The 22,661-nt window shown below is 43.4% G+C and overlaps 1 protein-coding gene and 1 pseudogene across 1 annotated transcript in view; one reads left to right on the top strand and one right to left on the bottom strand.

Annotated features, from left to right (window-relative positions):
- Positions 1-10,484, top strand: part of LOC135556754 (ankyrin repeat and BTB/POZ domain-containing protein 2-like) — a 32,525-nt gene extending 22,041 nt beyond the window's left edge. The window contains exons 5-15 of the mRNA XM_064990213.1: positions 727-892; positions 1,108-1,197; positions 2,076-2,177; positions 2,429-2,661; positions 2,794-3,068; positions 4,891-5,069; positions 5,350-5,455; positions 5,681-5,783; positions 5,891-6,038; positions 6,276-6,389; positions 9,302-10,484. Of these exons, the coding sequence (XP_064846285.1) occupies positions 727-892; positions 1,108-1,197; positions 2,076-2,177; positions 2,429-2,661; positions 2,794-3,068; positions 4,891-5,069; positions 5,350-5,455; positions 5,681-5,783; positions 5,891-6,038; positions 6,276-6,389; positions 9,302-9,547 (1,762 nt within the window). The 3' untranslated portion in view covers positions 9,548-10,484. The remainder of the gene's footprint in view (positions 1-726; positions 893-1,107; positions 1,198-2,075; positions 2,178-2,428; positions 2,662-2,793; positions 3,069-4,890; positions 5,070-5,349; positions 5,456-5,680; positions 5,784-5,890; positions 6,039-6,275; positions 6,390-9,301) is intronic.
- A 156-nt stretch (positions 10,485-10,640) lies between these two features.
- LOC135546456 (serine/threonine-protein kinase BRSK2-like) overlaps positions 10,641-22,661 on the bottom strand; it is a 184,207-nt pseudogene continuing 172,186 nt past the window's right edge.

Here is a 22,661-nt window from a genome sequence, read left to right as displayed (position 1 = left end):
GGGGACTGCGCAGGCCACTGAAGTAAACTGAACTCGCTGTCATGTTCCAGGTGATGTTTTTCCACTCCTCAATTGTCCAGTGTTGGTGACCACGTGCCCACTGAGCCGCTACTTCTTGTTTTAGCTGATAGGAGTGGAACCCATCTGTTGCAATAGCCCATCCGTGACAAGGATCAACGAGTAGTGAGTTCCGGGATGCTGTTCTGCACACCACTGTTGTACTGCTCCGTTATTTGTCTGTTTGTGGCCCACCTGTTAGCTTGCACGATTCTTGCCATTCTCCTTCGACCTCTCTCATCAACAAGCGGACTTCGCCACATAACTGCCACTGACTGGGTGTTTTTTGTTTTTCGCCCTTTTCGCTTGGGTCACTCGTTTTGCCCACTCTGATGCTCAATCGAACAGTAACTGAACGTCTCAATGCCTGTCTGCCCGCTTTATATAGCAAGCCACAGCCACGTGACTTACTGTCTGTAGGAGCGATCGATTTTCGTGAACGGGTGTACCTGTACCTAATAAATAAAAAAGATGCTGAACCATACTGTTGACTTGTGAAACCAGTACATAACAGTAGGCCTACTGTCATTATTGAAGAGTTATGCATGTTAGAAGTTTTCATTGTAGCCTCTCTCTCTCTCTCTCTCTCTCTCTCTCTCTCTCTCTCTCTCTCTCTCTCTCTCTTCCTCTCTCTCTCTCCTTATCCTCTTGTCTCTCCCTCTCTCCCAGGCCCGAGTGTTGTTCCAGCTCACTTAGGCGTCTGGACTCTAAGGCTGCTACAGAGAAGCTTCAGCTGGATCTGGGCTTCCGCATGCTGACCTGTGGCAGAGCGGACCTGATTGGTCAGGCCACACAGCTACTGGGACCATCAGGGGTTAACACTATGGATGACCAGGTAGGACTGGGGATAGGGAATAGCAGATACATGGTGGGGATAGAGGTAAGGGGGAGTTGGGGAGAGGGGTAGGAGATATACATATTCAGATATAAGACTGACAGGTTTTGACAGGGAAGGTAAAAGAGGCATGTCAGTCTGCTGCTTGTATGCCCTACTGGTGTTAGAGAGTGTAGAGACTGTTCAGAGTAAGATGTGTATTCTCTGACCTACAGGGTATGACCCCTCTGATGTACGCATGTTCGTGTGGAGACGAGGCTCTAGTCCAGATACTGGTGGAGGCTGGAGCCAACCTGGACCTGGCGGTGAACACTACTACTCGAAGATATTAGCATAATATGATATAGATAGGATATCATGTAATGGGTTGAAACAAATCTGGTAACTTTCTGGCCTTCTAGGCAGAGTTGCAAAGGAAAAGCCATATCTCAGACTGGCCAATAAAAATAAAAGATTAAGATGGGCAAAAGAACACAAACATTGGACAGAGGAACTCTGCCTAGAAGACCAGCATCCCGGAGTCGCCTCTTCACTGTTGACGTTGAGACCTTGTGAGGCGTCTGTTTCTCAAACTGGACAATCTAATGCACTTGTTCGCTTGATTAGTTGTGCACCGGGACCTCCCACTCCTCTTTCTATTCTGGTTAGAGCCAGGTTGCACTGTTCTGTAAAGGGAGTGGTACACAGCTTTCTACGAGATCTTCAGTTTCTTGGCAATTTCTTGCATGGAATAGCCTTTATTTCTCAGAACAAGAATAGACTGATGAGTTTCAGAAGAAAGGTCTTTGTTTCTGGCCATTTTGAGCCTGTAATCGAACCCACCAATTCTGATGCTCCAGATACTCAACTAGTCTAAAGAAGGCCAGTGTTATTGCTTCTTTAATCAGGACAACAGTTTGCAGCTGTGCTAACATAATTGCAAGTTGGATTAGCTAACACAACGTACAATTGGTACACAGGAGTGATGGTTGCTGATAATGTGCCGCTGTACGCCATGGAATGTAGATATACCATTAAAAATCAACCGTTTCCAGCCACAATAGTCATGTACAACATTAACAATGTCTACACTGTATTTCTGATCAATTTGATGTGATTTTAATGGACAATGCTTTCTTTTTCTTTCAAAAACAAGTGTACATTTTAGACTTAGATATCGTAACGTTCTTCATTCTTCTCTCAGGTTCCCTGCTGCTCCCTCAGACAGCCCTCAGTCCACCCAGACAGTCGTGGTTGGGTGGCCCTCACCTTCGCTGTGCTGCATGGACACCTCTCAGTAGCTCAGGTGAGTCCTCACTGCCCAGTGGAAAGGGTCTAACACAGTTTCTTAATCACACATCTCAGACTTGATAGTGCAGCCCTGTGGGAAGGTTTTGTGTGTGTGTGTGTGTGTGTGTGTGTGTGTGTGTGTGTGTGTGTGTGTGTGTGTGTGTGTGTGTGTGTGTGTGTGTGTGTGTGTGTGTGTGTGTGTGTGTGTGTGTGTGTGTGTCGTGTAGTGTAGTACTAACCATTTCTCTGGGTTTCCGTGTTGTATAGCTGCTGTTGGAGGTGGGTGCAGACGTGGAGGGGACTGCTGTGACTTCCAGCCAGGAGAGTTCTGCTGAGACTCCTCTACAGCTGGCCTCTGCTGCTGGGAACTATGAAATGGTGAGCCTGCTGCTGGCCCACGGGGCCGACCCTCTACTCAGAGTGCATGATTGGAACGCTCTGACATCCCCGCTCTACGAGGACATGAACTGCTTCAGCTACGCCGCTGCACACGGACACAGGTAGCTACACCTGTCGAACTGGTCCAGACTTGGGTTATGTCTCAATAGTCTAAAGTGTTATCCTTTCTATGTCTATTACCTTCAGTCAGAACTGAATAAATGAATGGATACTCATCCTCTACTCTCCTACAGGAACATCCTGAGGAGGCTTCTGACCCAGCCCCAGCAGAGGAAGGAGGACATTCTCTCTCTGCAGGAGATACTGGCTGAGGGGTTCCAGGAGGAGGAAGAAGAGGCTAGCTCACTACCTCCCCCTAGCCTCAGCCCTTGTAGACCTGCTGTCTGCCCCAGTAGCTCCAGCCCCATGCCAAGGCTATGTAAGGCCAGGATGAAGGCCCTGCAGCAGGCTGCCTACTACAGCGCTGAGCACGGTTACCTGGATGTCACCATGGAGCTACGATCACTGGGTATGGGTTATTTGTAGGCCTACTTCTTTTGTTTTATGCCATCATCATTGTTTTGTGAAGGACTTGTTATGAATCAAGCTTTCCCGAAAGCACAGAAATATTTTTCGATCCACTTTAGGTTGTTTGAGACTCAATGACTGACCTACAGTTGAAGTAGGAGGTTTACATAAACCTTAGCCAAATACATTTAAACTCAGTTTTTCACAACTCCTGACATTTAATCCCAGTAGAAAAATTCCCTGTCTTAGGTCAGTTAGGATCACCACTTTATTTTAAGAATGTGAAATGTCAGAATAATAGTAGAGATAATTATTTATTTCCGCTTTTATTTCTTTCATCACATTCCTAGTGGGTCAGAAGTTTACATACACTCAATTAGTATTTGGTAGCATTGCTTAACTTGGGTCAAATATTTTGGGTAGCATTCCACAAGCTTCCCACAATAAGTTGGATGAATTTTGTCCCATTCCTCCTGACAGAGCTGGTGTAACTGAGTCAGGTTTGTAGGCCTCCTTGCTTGCACACACTTTTTCAGTTCTGCCCACAAATGTTCTATAGGATGAGGTCAGGGCTTTGTGATGGCCACTCCAATACCTTGACTTTGTTGCCCTTAAGCCATTTTGCTATAACTTTGTAAGTATGCTTGGGGTCATTGTCCATTTGAATGACCCATTTGCGACCAAACTATATCTTCCAGACTGATGTCTTGAGATGTTGCTTCAAAATATCCACATAATTTCCCTTCCTCATGAAGCCATCTATTTTGTGAAGTGCACCAGTCCCTCCTGCAGCAAAGCACCCCCACAACATGATCCCTCCCACCCCCGTGCTTCACGGTTGGGATGATGTTCTTCGGCTTGCAAGCCTCCCCCTTTTTCCTCCAAACATAATGATGGTAATTATGGCCAAACAGTTCTATTTTTGTTTCATCAGACCAGAGGACATTTCTCCCAAAAGTCCGATCTTTGTCCCCATATGCAGTTGCAAACCGTAGTCTGGAGTTTTTATGGCAGTTTTGGAGCAGTGGCTCCTTCCTTGCTGAGCGGCCTTTCAGGTTATGTCGATATAGGACTTGTTTTACTGTGGATATAGATACTTTGTACCTGTTTCCTCCAGCATCTTCACAAGGGCCTTTGCTGTTGTTCTGGAATTGATTTGCACTTTTTACACCAAAGTACGTTCATCTCTAGGAGACAGAACACGTCTCCTTCCTGAGCGGTACAACGGCTGCGTGGTCCCATGATGTTTATACTTGGGTACTATTGTTTGTACAGATGAACATGGTACCTTCAGGCATTTGGAAATTGCTCCCAAGGATGAACCAGACTTGTGGAGGTCTACAACTTTTTTTTCTGGCGTCTTAGCTGATTTCTTTTGATTTTCCCATGATGTCAAGCAAAGAGGCACTGAGTTTGAAGGTAGGCCTTGACATACATCCACAGGTACACCTCCTATTGACTCAAATTATGTCAATTAGCCTATCAGAAGCTTCTAAAGTCATGACATCATTTCTGGAATTTTCCAAGCTGTTTAAAGGCACAGTTAACTTAGTGTATGTAAACTTCAGACCCACTGGATTTGTGATACAGTATATTATAAGTGAAATAATCTGTAAACAATCGTTGGAAAAATGACTTGTGTCATGCACAAAGTAAGAAGTCCTAACCGACTTGCCAAAACTATAGTTTGTTTACAAGAAATTTGTGGGGTGGTTGAAAAACGAGTTTTAATGATTCCCACCTAAGAGTATGTAAACTTCCGACTTCAACTGTAGGTAAATAATGTCTTGGGACCCTAATTTGTTCCTTTATTTGTTCCGGAGGTGTCCCCTGGAAGCTCCATGTGTGGCTGGAGTCCTTCCACGTAGCCCAACAACAGTCCAGGGATGAGGTGACCCTCTCTCTCCTCAGAGACTTCACAACTATCAGGCCACAGGACTACTGCCAGGAGCTGGTCTCGCCCGCTCTACCGCTCTTGTTTAACTTGTTTGCGACCAGCAAGGTAGCCATGACTGCTAGGCTACCTGGCAGTCCAATTTCTCCTTCAGTCGGTGTTGTTTGGTGTTGGGGTTTCCCGTGTAGACTACACTATGTCAGTAGAAGTTTTCATTGAGTAAATGTTCAATGGAACCTCGAACCAAAAGCAGAGTATAAATCAGGAATCGATCTAAAAAAAATAAAAAAAATCTCAAATCAGTTGTAATAAAATAGGTAGCAAAACTTGCAATGGCTGTTATTATAAAGTCACATGACTCTTTCTGAACATGATTATATCCCTTTAGGACTATGCCATAACCAAGAGACTGTCGGCCATCTTCTCTCACTGTTACGGCTCTGCTCCTACTCCCTCTGTTCCTCCGATGGACCTCACTCTCTCCACACAGCTAGGTATGGAGACTGGCATACTCTCTCTGTATGGAACAAACTGGAGTCTGTTTGATTGTTCTGATTCTTAGGGTCGAGTTTTCACCTCATTTTAGCAAAGTGCAACTCCAGCTTTTGTGTAAATCATGCTTTGTTGCGTAAATCATGCTCCGTTGTGTACATGTCTTTCAATGCATGTTTCTGACTCTAAATGGTGCAAACGTCACTTTGGTCTCTCTCGTCCACCAGATGCTCATTTCCTGAACAACCCAGAGATGTCTGACATAATGTTGTTAGTGGAAGGCCGTCCCATCTACGCCCACAGGGTTCTCCTCATGTCTGCCTCCAAGAGGTGAGCGAGCACTTCCCTCCTCACACCTCGAGTGGAGGCTCTAGTGTTTTCAGGGGCAGTCTGTGTCCACTTTTGTGTCCACAAAATGGTTATCAAGTCTCTTTCAGGTTTCGGTATCTGCTGAGTTTCTGTGGGTCAGACACCAGCACCATCCACATCTCTGACATCACATACAGCACCTTCCAGAGGATGATGAGCTGTCTGTACTGTGGGGGGACTGAAGGGCTGAGGCTGTCACAGGCTGACGCTATGGAGGTAATACATGTATCCTCATTTGCACTGATAGAACTTAATTCATACATCCCACTGTTGATCCATACATTTACCACAGTGGTTAAGCTTTCGGAATGGCCCCCCACTGTCACTTCATTGAGGAGTGGAAAGACAACATAGTGGAGGTCATTCATAAAATGTAAGCATTTTGGATAGGTGTGATTGTATGTTTGTAGTGGTGACTTGTGATGGAAGAACAATCTGCTCCTCTGTCAGCAGCTGCTGCCAGTGGTCTGTTTCTTCCAGCTGGAGGTGCTAGAGAGGCAGTGTGAGAGCCTGCTCTCCCAGAGTATCACCCTGGACAACGCTGTCAGCATCTACTTGATGTCTACGGTAAGAATTCAAACTTTGTTAACATGTTGTCCTATGCAGGCTTAAAACTGTAAGTCATCATTGTATCTGTGTGTTGTCTGCACCTTGAAACGAGTACGTGCAATCCATTATAATGATCATAATAGACAAAGTGGGCCTGTGTGAGTGGTGCTTGCATTAGTATTATTGTAATATTTATTTATTTGAATTTTGCGTTCATTTAACTAGACATGAAAATATCCAAATCAAGTGTCATTAGTAACCCTTTGAAATAATCAATCTTTTTTTTTTTTTTTTCCATTGAAAAGTAAGTGAAAAAGTGTGTTTTGTGGTCGATCACAATTGTGACCGGTGGGATAAGGTTAAGTAAACGGAATTAACATATTTCTCCTATGCAGTCATCAAACTTCTTATAAATCCCAAACCCAGTTATTAACACATTTAAAACTCTGTCACTGGCAGTCCCCAGCATTGCCACTAGGATGCCCCATCACATACTAGTGTGACTATTTTACATATCAAAAACCCTTATACAACACCGGTATGAATGCTGAGAGCGAAGACAAAAAAAAACAACCATCAACGTATTTCAACATTGTTACTTTATTGTAACATACATTGTAACTTTGTTACTTTAGCGCAACATGTATTGAAACATTAATGTTGTAACATTTGAACTTGTACTTTAGTGCAATATTCATTGGAAGATTGCCATTGTGACATTTTAGTCATTGTGACATTTTAGTGCATTTTAGTGCAACATTCACAAACAACCATATAGCAGTCGTGTGATTCCTTCCCACTGAACATAAACGTAATAGTGAACATAAATTTCATATTTAGGATAGAGGTAGCCTGTAGAATATGCATTCAAGTAGAGGCCTACACACAACAAAATAAAATTATTTATATATATATATACAGTGGGGCAAAAAAGTATTTAGTCAGCCACCAATTGTGCAAGTTCTCCCACTTAGAAATATGAGAGAGGCCTGTAATTTTCATCATAGGTACACTTCAACTATGACAGACAAAATGAGAAAATAAATCCAGAAAATCACATTGTAGGATTTTTAATACATTTATTTGCAAATTATGGTGGAAAATAAGTATTTGGTCACCTACAAACAAGCAAGATTTCTGGCTCTCACAGACCTGTAACTTCTTCTTTAAGAGGCTCCTCTGTCCTCCACTTGTTACCTGTATTAATGGCACCTTTTTGAACTTGTTATCAGTATAAAAGACACCTGTCCACAACCTCAAATAGTCACACTCCAAACTTCACTATGGCCAAGACCAAAGAGCTGTCAAAGGACACCAGAAACAAAATTGTAGACCTGCAGCAGGCTGGGAAGACTGAATCTGCAATAGGTAAGCAGCTTGGTTTGAAGAAATCAGCAATTATTAGGAAATGGAAGACATACAAGACCACTGATAATCTCCCTCGATCTGGGGCTCCACGCAAGATCTCACCTCATGGGGTCAAAATGATCACAAGAACGGTGAGCAAAAACCCCAGAACCACACGGGGGGACCTAGTGAATGACCTGCAGAGAGCTGGGACCAAAGTAACAAAGCCTACCATCAGTAACACACTACGCCGCCAGGGACTCAAATTCCTGCAGTGCCAGACGTGTCCCCCTGCTTAAGCCAGTACATGTCCAGGCCCATCTGAAGTTTGCTAGAGAGCATTTGGATGATCCAGAAGAAGATTGGGACAATGTCATATGGTCAGATGTAACCAAAATAGAAATTTTTGGTAAAAACTCAACTCGTCGTGTTTGGAGGACAAAGAATGCTGAGTTGCATCCAAAGAACACCATACCTACTGTGAAGCATGGGGGTGGAAACATCATGCTTTGGGGCTGTTTTTCTGCAAAGGGACCAGGATGACTGATCCGTGTAAAGGAAAGAATGAATGGGGCCATGTATCATGAGATTTTGAGGGCATTGAAGATGAAACGTGGCTGGGTCTTTCAGCATGACAATGATCACTGCCCGGGCAACGAAGGAGTGGCTTCGTAAAAAGCATTTCAAGGTCCTGGAGTGGCCTAGCCAGTCTCCAGATCTTAATCCCATAGAAAATCTTTGGAGGGAGTTGAAAGTCCGTGTTGCCCAGCAACAGCCCCAAAGCATCACTGCTCTAGAGGAGACCTGCATGGAGGAATGGGCCAAAATACCAGCAACAGTGTGTGAAAACCTTGTGAAGACTTACAGAAAACGTTTGACCTCTGTCATTGCCAACAAAGGGTATGTAACAAAGTATTGAGATACACTTTTGTTATTGACCAAATACTTATTTTTCACCATAATTTGCAAATAAATTCATTTAAAATCCTACAATGTGATTTTCTGGATTTTTTTTCTTCTAATTTTGTCTGTCATAGTTGAAGTGTACCTATGATGAAAATTACAGGCCTCTCTCATCTTTTTAAGTGGGAGAACTTGCACAATTGGTGGCTGACTAAATACTTTTTTGCCCCACTGTATATACATACATCATAGAGGTAGGCTTCATAACCAAGTGCAAGATTAGTTTGTGCATCACTATTTTGAACTGTGATCAGTCAGACCTACTGTCATACAGTATGTCTTGAATCAATTGATCTTCTTTTCCAAAAACATTTCAGTCATTTTGATTATTTTTCGTCGACTTTTCTTTTCTTCCTAGAGTCCGTTGCTTCTCCCCACCATTTATCGATTTTTATTTTATTGTCTCAGCCCTTTTTCATTCACTCTTATCTCCTTTTCTTCTGTCCATGGTATATCTTGAAGCACTGGGCAGTGGCGCTTTGCATTTCTCACTCTCGCTCTCTGTCTGTCTGTCTGTCTGTCTGTCTGTCTGTCTGTCCGTCTCCTGTCTGTCCGTCTGTCTGTCTGTCTGTCTGTCTGTCTGTCTGTCTGTCTGTCTGTCTGTCTGTCTGTCTGTACAGGATCACGGGGCGGCAGAGCTCAGGAGGTTCTGTGAAGGTTTCTTCCTGCAGCACATGGAACAGCTCCTGGCGAGAGAGGACTTCCACAGGCTGCTCCTGGGAGGGGTCCATCAGGACCAGCTCTCCCCAGGGACAGAGACCCGGAGTGGACCATGTCAGGAGCAACACTCCTCTCTCCTCCTGGAGGATCTGGAGGTCACTTTGGTCCACAGGCTGCTCTCGCTGTATCCTCCCTGCAGAGAGTAAGCCACCGGCTTCGTCTCAGTAGTCATAGTTGGCTTCTTTGTTCTTCCATCGTCTCGTTTCCTTCAACTGTACTGATGTGAAATAACTACATGTGAAAGACAAGTAGCTATATCTGCTCTTAAACGTCAGTTAGGGTGAAGGAAATGGGGATGAGGAGAGGAGGCCACGTTAGAATATTGAGATGGACCCCATGTGGGGAGAAGGACAGACATACCAGCATTCCTGGAGATAAATAACCGGTGTAGCGTAGCGCAGTATCTCGCAGTGTGGTGATGTCACCACTGTTGCCAGCACAGGTTGGTAATGCTAATCTGTCACCAGGGCCTAGGTGAATCTGCCACCGGACAGAACACTTTTACTGTGATCTAACAGGCCCTCAAACCTGCTCTCTCTGCCTCTGTGAATTCCCAAGGTACTGCTAATGCAGTTACTTTAGTTTCAGTGTGATGGTTAGAGAAGCAATGGTAGTTAGCAGCTTCTTGCCACTCATGCCACAAGTAGTGAAAGGACAACTGGAGGTGCTGCAAAAAGAAATTAAGAGACAGAAGCATAAGGAGTTTTGCAGTTGTGTAACGCAACCTCACCATCAATTCCTCAGGTAGCCCAGAGAGCAGGATTGATGGATAACTGGAGAAGTACTGCTGCCGTCTAGTGATGTGTAGGACTTGTTCCACGGGACTGACATAGGAAATCGAGAAATAGTCCATTGCTTAAGAGAGGAAATGGATGCAATGTACTACGGCTGGAATTCGATCTTAGAGTATGATGAATGTTTCTGGATATACCGCCAATATAATAACAGGTACTGAGATGTCTTTGCTAGTAAGAAATAAAGCATTTAGAGCATTTTGGACTGCTGTTACTTACTAGAGACCATCCTCTCTCGTGTGGATGGAACTTGGGGTTGATACCGTATATATTGTACCGGAATAACAGAACTCTGAATATGTTATTGTTCTGTAGATACAGCGTGTCAATAAACGTTTTTTTGCTCACAATAATAAACATCGGCATTTTTATATTAGCACCTTTTTTAGAATAATATGCTCCCATGGACGTGTATAAGATCAAATCAGAAATCACCACCACGCAATTCCAAAGTCGACAGATTTATTTCCTTTTGCACTGAAGTTGTTCACAGTTATGTCACAAGGGGATACATTGCCAGTGGTGTCCTGCTAAATACCAGCGCTCCTGGCGTTGTGTTCTACTGTATGTCCATCATCCTGTGTGGCCTGGTTACCCAATAGTACAAAATAGAAAGAATAACACTAATAGGTATTGCTTTATTTTATCTCTTCTGATACCAATTCCCACCCCAGACAGAATTCGTGACCAGAGTATCGGGTCTCTCTTTGAGAGAGACTGTGTGTGTGTGTGTGTGTGTGTGTGTGCGTGCAGAGGATGCATTGCACGGTAAATGTGCACAATAGTATAAGGAAGGGGAGGGGAGTGTGCGAGGAAAGAAATCAAAGACGAACAAACAACCGAAGTGGTGAGGGAGAAAAGAAAAATAAGAGAAACAAATTAAGAGACAGGAAAGAAAGAAAGAACAAAAGAGAGAAAGAAAGAAAGAAGGAAATAGAGAAAGAAAGAAAGAAGGGGGTGGACAGAACAATTCCAACAACTACATGCAAAGAAAAGACAAATGTTGGACATGCAAACGACATCACAAGGTAAAAGCTACGTGTAGGAGTCCCCTTGTTTTTTTTTTTTAAATAAGTTTGTCAGCAAATTGTTTTGTATTTACAAGGCGAGTGGCTGGAGTGATGTCTCTGATGTCATACACACACAACGAGAAGGAACGCACAATTATTATCAACAGAGGGCTCATTCCTCTCAAAGAGTCTAGTCTACATTCTTAAATTACCGTAAATCATTTTCCAAATGTATATATTACAAGCTTTCTCATCGATGAAAGAATGAATGTTCACAAAAACATTTAGAGAATGATCAGCGATCAATAAATGAAACATGACAAAAACAATCCTTATAAGTTATCTAATACATTTTCTACATCGTTTATATAAATAAATAAATGAAAACAAACATGACAAAAATACAATAAGGTACACAAATATACACAATAATTATGTCCACTATTGTCTGAATCCTGCAGATATTTCAAAGGAACATGAACAAAACAAAATGGAAGAAAATTATACCCTGATATGATTCATCCCTCAAAAGGTAACCGAAAATAAAATACAACATTTAATCGATAAAACACGTCCAAAAAGTAGAAAACACAGAAGATAGTGATAAGTTCTTAGCTAAACATAATGTCACAACTACACAAACGTTGTACATATGGGAACATACTGTAGTTAGTCTGTACAACAGAATAGATCATTCATTTGTGTACCCTCCCTCCCCATTGCCCACCCAAAGTCAATTAACTCAATTTCATTTCATTTACAGCAATGACACAGAGTCTGAATACGTCTAAAGTGTTAAAATCCTGTAGTTCACAAAGAAGGACTACAGTAAAAAGAATTACAATCCAGCCAAAGTTTAGCCAACGTTCAGCCAACGTCCATCCAACGTCCAAGAGTCGCGCCTCCTCTCTCCAACTTTCATAGGAGCCAGTGGTTCTACTTCCATTCGTCTTTGTGCACAAGTCTTTACATCCCCCAGTGTGTGTGTGTGTGTGTGTGTGTAGGAGGATAGACAATTAGGAGAGATAGGAGGAGAGGGGATGCGTGTAGTATAGGTTTGACAAACATCAGTCTTTTTAAGGCTTTTCTCCAACTCTTCGGCTAATCTGTCTCTGGGTGTCTGTCATGATGAAGAGAGATTCTCTAGTACCCTACTGTTTAGCGTATTTGTGTGTGTGGGTGGAAAGCAGGAGGGGGTGCATGGGGAGGAGGGGGACAGCAGTGTGAAGTATGTGAAGTCTTTCTCTTGTCCTCCGTCTCTGGCTCACTTACTCCCGTTGTTGACAAAGTGCCCCAGGACGGGACACACACACTGTCCTCCATCTTGTTTCTCTAATAGGTTTTAGTGATGATCCCTGGTGGTAGAGACAAGGTCAAGCCATCATCACAGAGCAGACACATACACACCAACACACATCCCACGGCGTGGGAAAGGGACGAGAGGGTAGATGAACAGAAAAGGAACATGGCTACATGTGGTACTTATATCGTCAAATACTGATCAATGATCGATTGCTAAACTCAAAGAGTAGTCATTCCATTATTATACAGTACAAAAGTTTCTCTCTGTGATAATCAAAAGTAGATTTTCTCGAGACACAAACACACTAAGCCTACTGACTAAAGCAAAGAAAGCAGCATCTCTCATTTCATTTGTCATCTCTCACACACTCTTGTGGGTTTTGTATTGGGTTTTGAATGACCTGATAACAGGTGGTTATTATCTAGTCATGCAACAGAGAGCTAGCTACTTCTCTCCGGTCTTAAGGTTGGTCCCCAGTCCGGCTGGTGGCGGCCATCTTTGTTTGTTTGTCTTTGCCCAGAAGCGGGGGGCATTTAGAGTCAGTGGGCTGAGTGGGTGGGGGACATGGCTCGTTTCGCCTGCTGCCGGGGGCATGCTTGGCGGGGGCGGGGCTAGGTGTGCCGGGTGTGCCAGGGGGGTTGTGCGATGCCTGGCTGTTCTTCTCGTCTGAAAAAAGCTGTTTAATTACGTCAAAGAAGTTACTCAATGGGCTGCCTAGGTACAAAGATGGGAAGAAAAGAAAAAAAAGAGAGAGAACAAACAACGAATGAGCAATGGGGTTAACGTGAGGAGGAAGAGGAGAGGGTGACGATGAGGAAAGGCCTGGAGGTATTGTTCCAGGAGGTAACAAGGAGACTCGTTAGCCACGTGGATGGTAAAAAAAGAGGATTTGATCATACGTGTTAGACTGTTGGTATATTCAGTACCAGTCAAAAGTTAGGATACAGCTCCTCATTCACGGATTTGTCTTTATTTGTACTCTTTTCTACATTGTAGAATAATAGTGAAGACATCACAACTATGAAATAATACATATAGAATCATGTAGTCATGGTATACAGAAGATAGCCCTATTTGGTAAAAGACCAAGCCCATATTATGGCATATTATTAGACCAAGCCCATATTATTTGCGCTTAGTGGGACTATCATTTGTTTTTCAACAGGATAATGACCCAAAACACACCTCCAGGCTGTGTAAGGGCTATTTAACCAAGGAGAGTGATGGAGTGCTGCATCTGATGACCTGGTCTCCACAATCACCTGACCTCAACCCAATTGACATGGTTTGGGATGAGTTGGACCGCAGAGTGAATGAAAAGCAGCCAACAAGTACTCAGCATATGTGGGAACTCCTTCAAGGCTGTTGGAAAAGCATTCAAGGTGAAGCTGTTTGAGAGAATGCCAATAATGTGCAAAGCTGTCATCAAGGCAAAGGGTGGCTACTTGTTTAACACTTTTTTAGTTACTACATGATTCCATATGTGTTATTTCATTGTTTTGAAGTCAAAAATAAGAAAAACCCTAGAATGAGTAGGTGTGTCCAAACGTTTGACTGGTACTGTACGTTAATTATGTCTCTAGGCTGAGGTTATCGTGCATCAGTATTAAAGTGCTAAATTAGGAGACATAAGGTTGGAACAATAGTAATCCATTAAAACAATGTTGGGTTCATATAAAACCTGTGGGCTTTTGAGTCTCTGTTCTACCTGGTTTGGGTGAGAGTGGTGACATAGAAGGGCTAGCTTGAGCTCTGGAAGGGTAATGACTAAAATGACAGGTTTTGGGGCAGTGGTGTCCAAATCTACATCCTACTGAGTGCTGGTTTTTGTTCCAGCCCGGCTCTAACACTCCTGATTCAGCTCGTCAAGATTAGAAGAGGATTGGTAGAAATAGGAGTGGTAGAGCAGGGCTGTAACAAAAGACTGCACGCCCAATTGATCTCTTTCTGAAGAAAGGGGGGGACGTGAGCAGCATTTCAGAGTACCACAAAACATAATGTCTTGCCTTCCAAGCTCCTGGTAACTATCCTAATCACCACAATAAAAGCATACCTTAGAATGAGTCCATACAGTGCTCACAGAAAACACATACAATATGAACAACATGCCATCATCACAATAACACCACTCATCACACAACCAATTTCACTTTCAAGTAAGAGGAATTTTAGGGCCAGTTTCCTGGACACAGATTAAGCCTTGTCCTGGACTAAAAAGCATGCTCAATGGGGATCCTAAATTGGAAGTGCTTTTTAATCCAGTAACGCTTAATCTGGGTCTGGGAAGCCAGCCCTTAGTGTTGCACTGAGAGTCAAACATAGGCAGGTTTACTCCTAACTTTCTTGAAATCTATCAGTCTACCTGTCCTTTTAAAGTTAATAAGGTGGGTGTTTTTTTTTGACCAAACACAGAATACTTACGCAATGTCATCTTGCTATCACTTACCATTGTTCTTGTGCTACATAGCCATTTGTTACTGATGGTCTACAATGTGTTTCACTCATGGAATGGAAGGGAGGGGGAGTGGACATTAACATCAACACTAGTGTGCATCACAACACACACTGTGCCATATAGCCCCATGCAAAGGATTATACACACACACACACACACACACACACACACACACACGGAGAGCTGTGCATTAGTGACACCATAGTGCGTTGATGGTGAAGAGGTTAAGAGTCATCAGGTGTAGTGAGGGAGGCTCAGGCTAGTAGTTTACTGTTTGCCAATCGAGTGAGTATTTCATTAGGCAAACAGTGGGTATTTGATTAATTTCGTATTTTATTGTGATGACATATTCAGGGAAACAGTGAGTATTATCTTAGTGGTTCTTACCACGCTTGGAGGGTTTGCTGGTTAGAGTGTCTGACCTCTGAGAGACATCTGGGAGCAGAGTACACAGTTACTCTCTAACATACCTCTACAGTGTCAGCTGGTATATACAAATGAAGAATGGTATAAATCTTTGCATACATTTAGCAATTTTTTAGTCTGAAATGAATGCGCATGGTTCCTTTTCTATGTGTACGAATTAAACTTTTAAAACATTTACTTTAGGTGTGCTTTAAAATCACTAGTTTTTTCCAAGATGTGCTATGTCATTGTCCAGGTGGATGAAATATTCTATATGGTTTTTACAGATGGCTCTAAAGTGAGTACATTTTATAATAATTTCCATTATAGTTGTCACTTTTTCCACATTTTGTTACGTTACAGCCTTATTCTAAAATGTATTAAATACATTTTTCACTCATCAATCTACACACAATACCCCATAATGACAAAGTGAAAACAGGCTTTCAGACATTTTTGCAAATGTATTAAAAATAAAAAACCAGACCCTTTGCTATGAGACTCGAAATTGAGCTCAGGTGCATCCTGTTTCCAATGATCATCCTTGAGGTGTTTCTACAACTTGATTGGAGTCCACCTGTGGTAAATTCAACTGATTGGACATGATTTGGAAATGCACACACCTGTCTATATAAGGTCCCACAGTTCAAAGTGCATGTCAGAGCAAAAACCAAGCCATGAGGTCAAAGTAATTGTCCATAGAGCTCCGAGACAGGATTGTGTCGAGGCACAGATCTGGGGAAGGGTACCAAAACATTTCTGCAGCATTGAAGGTCCCCAAGAACTCAGTGGCCTCCATCATTCTTAAATGGAAGAAGTTTGGAACCACCAAGACTCTTCCTAGAGCTGGTCGCCTGTCCAAACTGAGCAATCGGAGGAGAAGGGCTTTGGTCAGGGAGGTGACCAAGAACCCAATGGTCACTCTGACAGAACTCCAGAGTTCCTGCATAACATTTATGCAGACTGAACGCCAAAATCTGTCTATTGTGGGACTACATCCTTACATTTCTACATGTCCATTAAAAGATCTCATCAGTAGGTGAGTACGCTGGTGGGCCATACGGAGAATGTCCAATCTCCCATTAATAGCACCCCTCTCCAAGCCATCCTGCTGTGGGGTGACCGGTCTAAATCTCTCCGGGTACTCATTGACTCTAGGGCCATTGAGAGTTTTATGGACACTACCCTGGTGTCAGAGCTGGGAATCCCCACTCAACCCCTCTCCATTCCCATAGACGTCAGAGCGCTGGATGGGCGCTCTATTGTTAAAGTCGCCCATAATACGGTTCCTATCAACCTGTGAATGTCAGATAACCACAGTGAGCTATGCAATTTCTGCTCATCGAGTCTCCTCAGGTACCTGTGGTTATCGACTGGACTCTTGATTCTATCAAGGTTTGAACCTGTTCTGCCATACTCATTGCCTGATGTCGGCGCAGCCTGCCCCGGTACATCTCCCGGCAGGCTTGGGGGAAGCCTTGGACCTCTCCGCCGTTCCCGCGGAGTACCAGTTCCTCCGGGAGGTTTTAAACAAGGCCCGTGCCACATCAATTCCTCCGCAAATACCCTACGATCGCGCAATCAACCTTCTCCCGGGTACTACACCACCTCGGGGGCGGCTTTATTCCGTGTCGGGTCCGGAGACCAAGGCGATGGAAAGGTACATTGAGGACTCCCTGGCTGCAGGGTGTATCTGTCCTTCTGCCGCCCCCCACCCGTTTTTCGACTACCGGGGCCTGAATGACAACCCGGTTAAAAAAATGTTACCCGCTACCAATCTTCACCTTGGCTTTCGAGCCTCTCCAGGGGGCTGCGATTTTCTCTAAGTTGGACCTTCGAAACGCCTACTATCTGGTGCGGATACGGGAAGGAGACGAGTGGAAAACAGCCTTTAACACGGCTAGCGGGCACTACGAATACCTGGTGATGCCATTTGGACTGACCAACGCCCCTGCAGTGTTCCAGGTCCTGGTTAATGACGTTCTCTGTGACATGTTGAACCAATTCATGTTCGTCTATGCTGATGACATACTAGTTTTTAACCCGCTCAGCTCAAGAACATGTCCTCCACGTCCGACAAGTCCTCCAGCGTCTTCTGGAGAACCAGGTCTTTATTAAAGCTGAGAAATGCGAATTCCATCACTACACCATCTCCTTCCTAGGATACATCATTGCTGCAGGTAACATGCAAATGGATCCTGGCAAGGTGAGAGCGGTGGTAGATTGGCCTCAACCCACATCCAGAGTGCAGCTGCAACGCTTCCTGGGGTTTGTTCATTTCTACCACAGTTTCATCCGTGGTTACAGCACCCTGGCTTCCCCCCTCTCTGCACTTACCTCTCTCAAAGTTTCATTTTTATGATCCCCAGATGCTGACCGGGCGTTTCTGGATCTGAAGCACAGTTTTACAACAGCCCCTATCCTAATCCATCCGGACCCGTCCCGTCAGTTCATGGTGGAGGTTGACGCCTTGGACATCGGAGTGGAGGACCAAAAGCTGCATCCCTGCACTTCCTCTCCCATCGTCTCAATTCCTCTGAGAGGAACTTTGACGTGGGAAATCGAGAACTACTCGCAGTGAAGATGGCGTTGGGGGAGTGGAGGCACTGGTTAGAAGGGGCAGAACATCCATTGGTTGTGTGGACTGATCACAAGAACCTGGAAAATCTCCTCACCGCCAAGCACCTCAACTATAGGCAAGCTCGATGGGCCCTGCTATTCACTCTGTTCAACTTTACCATCTCCTACCGCCCCGGGTCCAAGAATGTGAAGCCGGATGCGCTCTCACATCTCTATAGCCCCGTTGGTACACCGTCAGACCCCGAGACCATCCTACTTACCTCTGCACTCATCTGGGGTATAGAGAACCAGGTCCGTGAGGCGCAGCGTTCCCAGCCATTTGCCTGCAAACTGCTGTGTAATAAACATCTGAGATTCAAACTGTCTGTCTCCTGTGTCTGCATCTGGGTCTTATCCTGAGTCGTGTTGTGTCGTGTCATACCCAAGAAGACTCGAGGCTGTAATCACTGCCAAAAGGTTTGAATACTTATGCAAATGTGCAAATTTGCCAACATTTCTAAAAAACGTTTTGCTTTGTCATTATGGGGTATTGTATGTATATTAATGGGGGAAAAAATGATTGAATCCATTTTAGAATAAGGCTGTACCATAAAAAAATGTGGAAAAGTCATGGGGTCTGAATACTTTTTGAATATAACTGTTTAAAACCCAATCTGAATACTTTTTCTTTTGGAGTTCTGTGTTTTGGGGTGGATATATAGTGTTTTGCCACAAAACATGATTATTTGTCTAAAATAAATACATTCTCTAAAATAAAATGACTTAGCAATATTTTCAACAAAAGAATGTATTTTTTTCACTAGCCCGTGTCATGGTAAAATAAAAATAACAGCTCTAGCTCTTTCACAAGATGTGTTTTAATTCATGTCAATTCACCAACATTTCAGAAAATGTATATATTGCTTTTTGGAATCAAAAAATCAAAAAAAATCTTATTCTTTACTTTGCATTGATGTTTAAAGTGCATTTCAAAGGCGGGAGGTTGAGTGTCTACCTCTATTGCTTCTCTTCAGACTGTCTGTTTCTCTCCGTCTCTACCCGTCTGTCAGTCTGTGTCTCTAGCTAGGTCTCTGACTCTCCTTATGTAACCCTTTCTCGTTCTCCATCGATCTCTTATCTATAAGGTCAATTAGCTGGGTAGGGTGAAAGCTAATGGGAGACTAGAAGTATTCTACTTGGGAGGGGGGCACTCTCTCATAGTACAAAAGGACGAGAAAAAGTATTTGCGCAAACACACACACGCACGCACACGTTTGCACGCACGCACGCACACACACACACACCTGCCTTCCTTTTCCCCATGAAATATTCACACATACAAATGAAGTCAGAATTCATACAGTATGAGTGTCATCTGTAGTAGGTAATATGACTCTTAAAACGTGGCACCGCATGCTGTTCCCTCTGGTCTCGGACACTGAAGGAGTGAGTGCAAACAGATTGCACAGATCTGTTTGAAATATGAGACTAGCGGTTGATTTAATATTGGTAAAGGTTGTGGTTTTTTTGGTGCTAAAACACATGCCCTCAGTGTGTTTGTTGTCATGCGTGGCACACACTGTTCAGTATTAGTGTGTGATATCTAGCATTCGGTGCATGACTCCACCCCAGAGCCATAGACACACAGAGTTAGGCAAACTCCGTTTCAGTTTTAGAATTATCTAAGCAGCCATATTGGCACCAAAAAGTCCAAGACCATCACATGCATGGAATATTTGGAGTCGACATAGACTATCAGTTTCCAGACTCTGTGTAGAATGTCTATGGCTCTGGTTGAAACCCTTGCATTCCACGCAGCATGCCAGACCAGTCATTCAGTTATTTGAGTGATTCTCCGACAAGTGCAGTTAGATTGAAGCTGTGGATGATGACCAAAAGCAGGCTGGGATGGACTGACAGGTGAAAGAGGGTGAGAGGAAAAGAAGGAGACAGACATGGATAGAAAAGGGATAGAAAATACAGGACTAGATGGGTTGTGGTCAATTCCAGCTCAACTAATTCTGGAAGACAACTGAGTTTCAGTTAATTAATTGGAAATCAACCACTATTTGAATTTTTTTTTTTCAATTCATTAATTGAATTTCAATGAATTCCCTGGAATATAGTAAAACCTTTGACCCCAAACCTGAAAAAGGGACAAGGACATGGACAGATGACAAAGAAAAACTGAAAGAACGAGAAATAAAGAAAAAGAAAGAAAGAAAGATAGAAAGAAAGAAAGAAAGGAAGATAGAAAGAAAAAGAGAGTGAGAGCAATAGTGAACAATTTAAAGAGGGGTGGGGATGAGTTATTGATGGAGGAAGTGGTTGGGGTGTTGCATAGAAGTGAACAATTTAAAGAGGGGTGGGGATGAGTTATTGATGGAGGAAGTGGTTGGGGTGTTGCATACAGTGAAAAATTTAAAGAGGGGTGGGGATGAGTTATTGATGGAGGAAGTGGTTGGGGTGTTGCATACAGTGAAACATTTAAAGTGGGGTTGGGATGAGTTATTGATGGAGGAAGTGGTTGGGGTGTTGCATAGAAGTGAACAATTTAAAGAGGGGTGGGGATGAGTTATTGATGGAGAAAGTGGTTGGGGTGTTGCATACAGTGAAACATTTAAAGTGGGGTTGGGATGAGTTATTGATGGAGAAAGTGGTTGGGGTGTTGCATAGAAGTGAAACATTTAAAGAGGGGTGGGGATGAGTTATTGATAGAGAAAGTGGTTGGGGTGTTGCATACAGTGAAACATTTAAAGTGGGGTTGGGATGAGTTATTGATGGAGAAAGTGGTTGGGGTGTTGCATAGAAGTGAAACATTTAAAGAGGGGTGGGGATGAGTTATTGATGGAGAAAGTGGTTGGGGTGTTGCATACAGTGAACAATTTAAAGAGGGGTGGGGATGAGTTATTGATGGAGAAAGTGGTTGCATACAGTGCCTGATAACAGTTCCCATCTGTGACAGGGTGAGTCAAAGGCATTCAAAGTGCTAAGACTGCTAGCTGGCACGTGTGCTAAATGTGTGAACTAGAGAGTGGTCAAACCAGTGTAATTCACTCCTGGTCCAAGAAGTAAGTGTATGTGTGTGTGTGTGTGTGTGTGTGTGTGTGTGTGTGTGTGTGTGTGTGTGTGTGTGTGTGTGTGTGTGTCAGGCCAGCTTGCTAGCATTAAAGGGAAATTAATAAAATAATCCAACTTCATAATCAATATTTTCAGCACCCCCCCCCCCCCCCCAACATATGTGAAAATGGCATGTTTCTATGTTATGTAGTGAAAAATGCTATCACAAATGACATCATAAACCAATTAGTCGACAATTAGTAGAAAATGCCTACTCATAAATGGTTAAAATGCACACCGATGATTTGATTGGAAACACTTATCTTCCTCTATCTTTTTTTTTTTACTACAAAACATAGAAACACATACTTTTCATTTATGTTGATGTTGGGGTGGTGCTGCAGATGATGAATATGAAGTTTAACATTTTAGAAATATCCCTTTAACACACATGTACACATCCCCAAGGATTTGATGATGAGTTGATTATGTGAGTCAGGTGTTAAAGCACTAGACTAGGACACACACATTAGCCTGCACACACATACTGTGGGCCCAGGAGTAAAGAAGATGGCTCTTGCCTTATTATATTCTATAGTATGTTCTATGTAATGTATGTAATACCATGTCTCACCAGCAGTGGGTGCTGTTATCAAGTGAAGAAACCCCAAGTTAATACAATACAGGCACATAAAAAAAACAAGGACAAGTGAAGAACAGAACGTGACTCTGTCTTTCTTTTCTTCCATTCCTCCCTGTTCAACCCATCTTCCTCACAATATCAAACTATATAATACATACATGTACTGAGCTAATGTGAGAGGGATAGTTTTGATGTGTTACATCATTTTGGACCTTATTATCTATATGGGAAGGTGATACTTGACACAAGTTCAATAAACAACCTCTTAACCGAGAGCTGGTTGGAAAGTGTAAAAAGTTACAAGAAAACGTCAAATTAAATTCTGTGTGTGTAGGTCATGACTGAGCCCTGGTGTGTGAATGCAAGAAAGTCAGGAGAGAGTGTGAAGTCTTGAGGATACCAACGTTGTTGCTTTGTTGGTGCCAGGTGCGTCTGCCATGGTTTGGGCCATGCATGTGGAGATGCCTAGTGTCAAAGCGTGTGAGTCGAGCCGCGCTGTGACTGTGGCATTGCCGTGAGCTACGGGGATGCCGAGAGAGGTGGGGGGTGAGGGTGGGGGTAGTGGAGGGGTGTAGGGGGGAGAGGAGAGGGTCTCTACTTACCAGAGATCTGCTGGACCCCGGGCTGGTCATGTGAGCTCATCAGTTGAGCCTGAATGGTCTCAACCACACGCTTGAAACGGCGGCTGGGACCTGGTGAGAGAGGGGGAGAGAAAAATGAGGGATGTAGAGAGTGAGGAGGAGAGAGAGAGTATGAGGAGAGAGATAGAGAGGAGGTGGAGGAAGGGAGTGAGAGAGAAATAGAGAGAAACAGGAGAGAAACAGTCCTAGAACTTGATTGACTGAAAAATAAGAAAGGCTTTTGAAAAGAACCCGAATAATTGACAGAACATAAGCTTGTGATGTTGAAACACACAATGTCACACCAGTAGGACGCAAAGAGTGTCAATGTTATGAAAACAAACGACATCCTTTCCATTCGATTTTTCTCACCATAGCCTCAACGAAGCTTCAATTTTAATTCAAGCACAT

This window comes from Oncorhynchus masou, chromosome 1 (genome assembly GCF_036934945.1).
Source record: "Oncorhynchus masou masou isolate Uvic2021 chromosome 1, UVic_Omas_1.1, whole genome shotgun sequence".
Classification (NCBI taxonomy): Eukaryota; Metazoa; Chordata; class Actinopteri; order Salmoniformes; family Salmonidae; genus Oncorhynchus; species Oncorhynchus masou.
The sequence above is the reverse complement of the archived record's forward strand: the minus strand, read 5'-3'. Positions and strand labels throughout refer to the sequence as shown.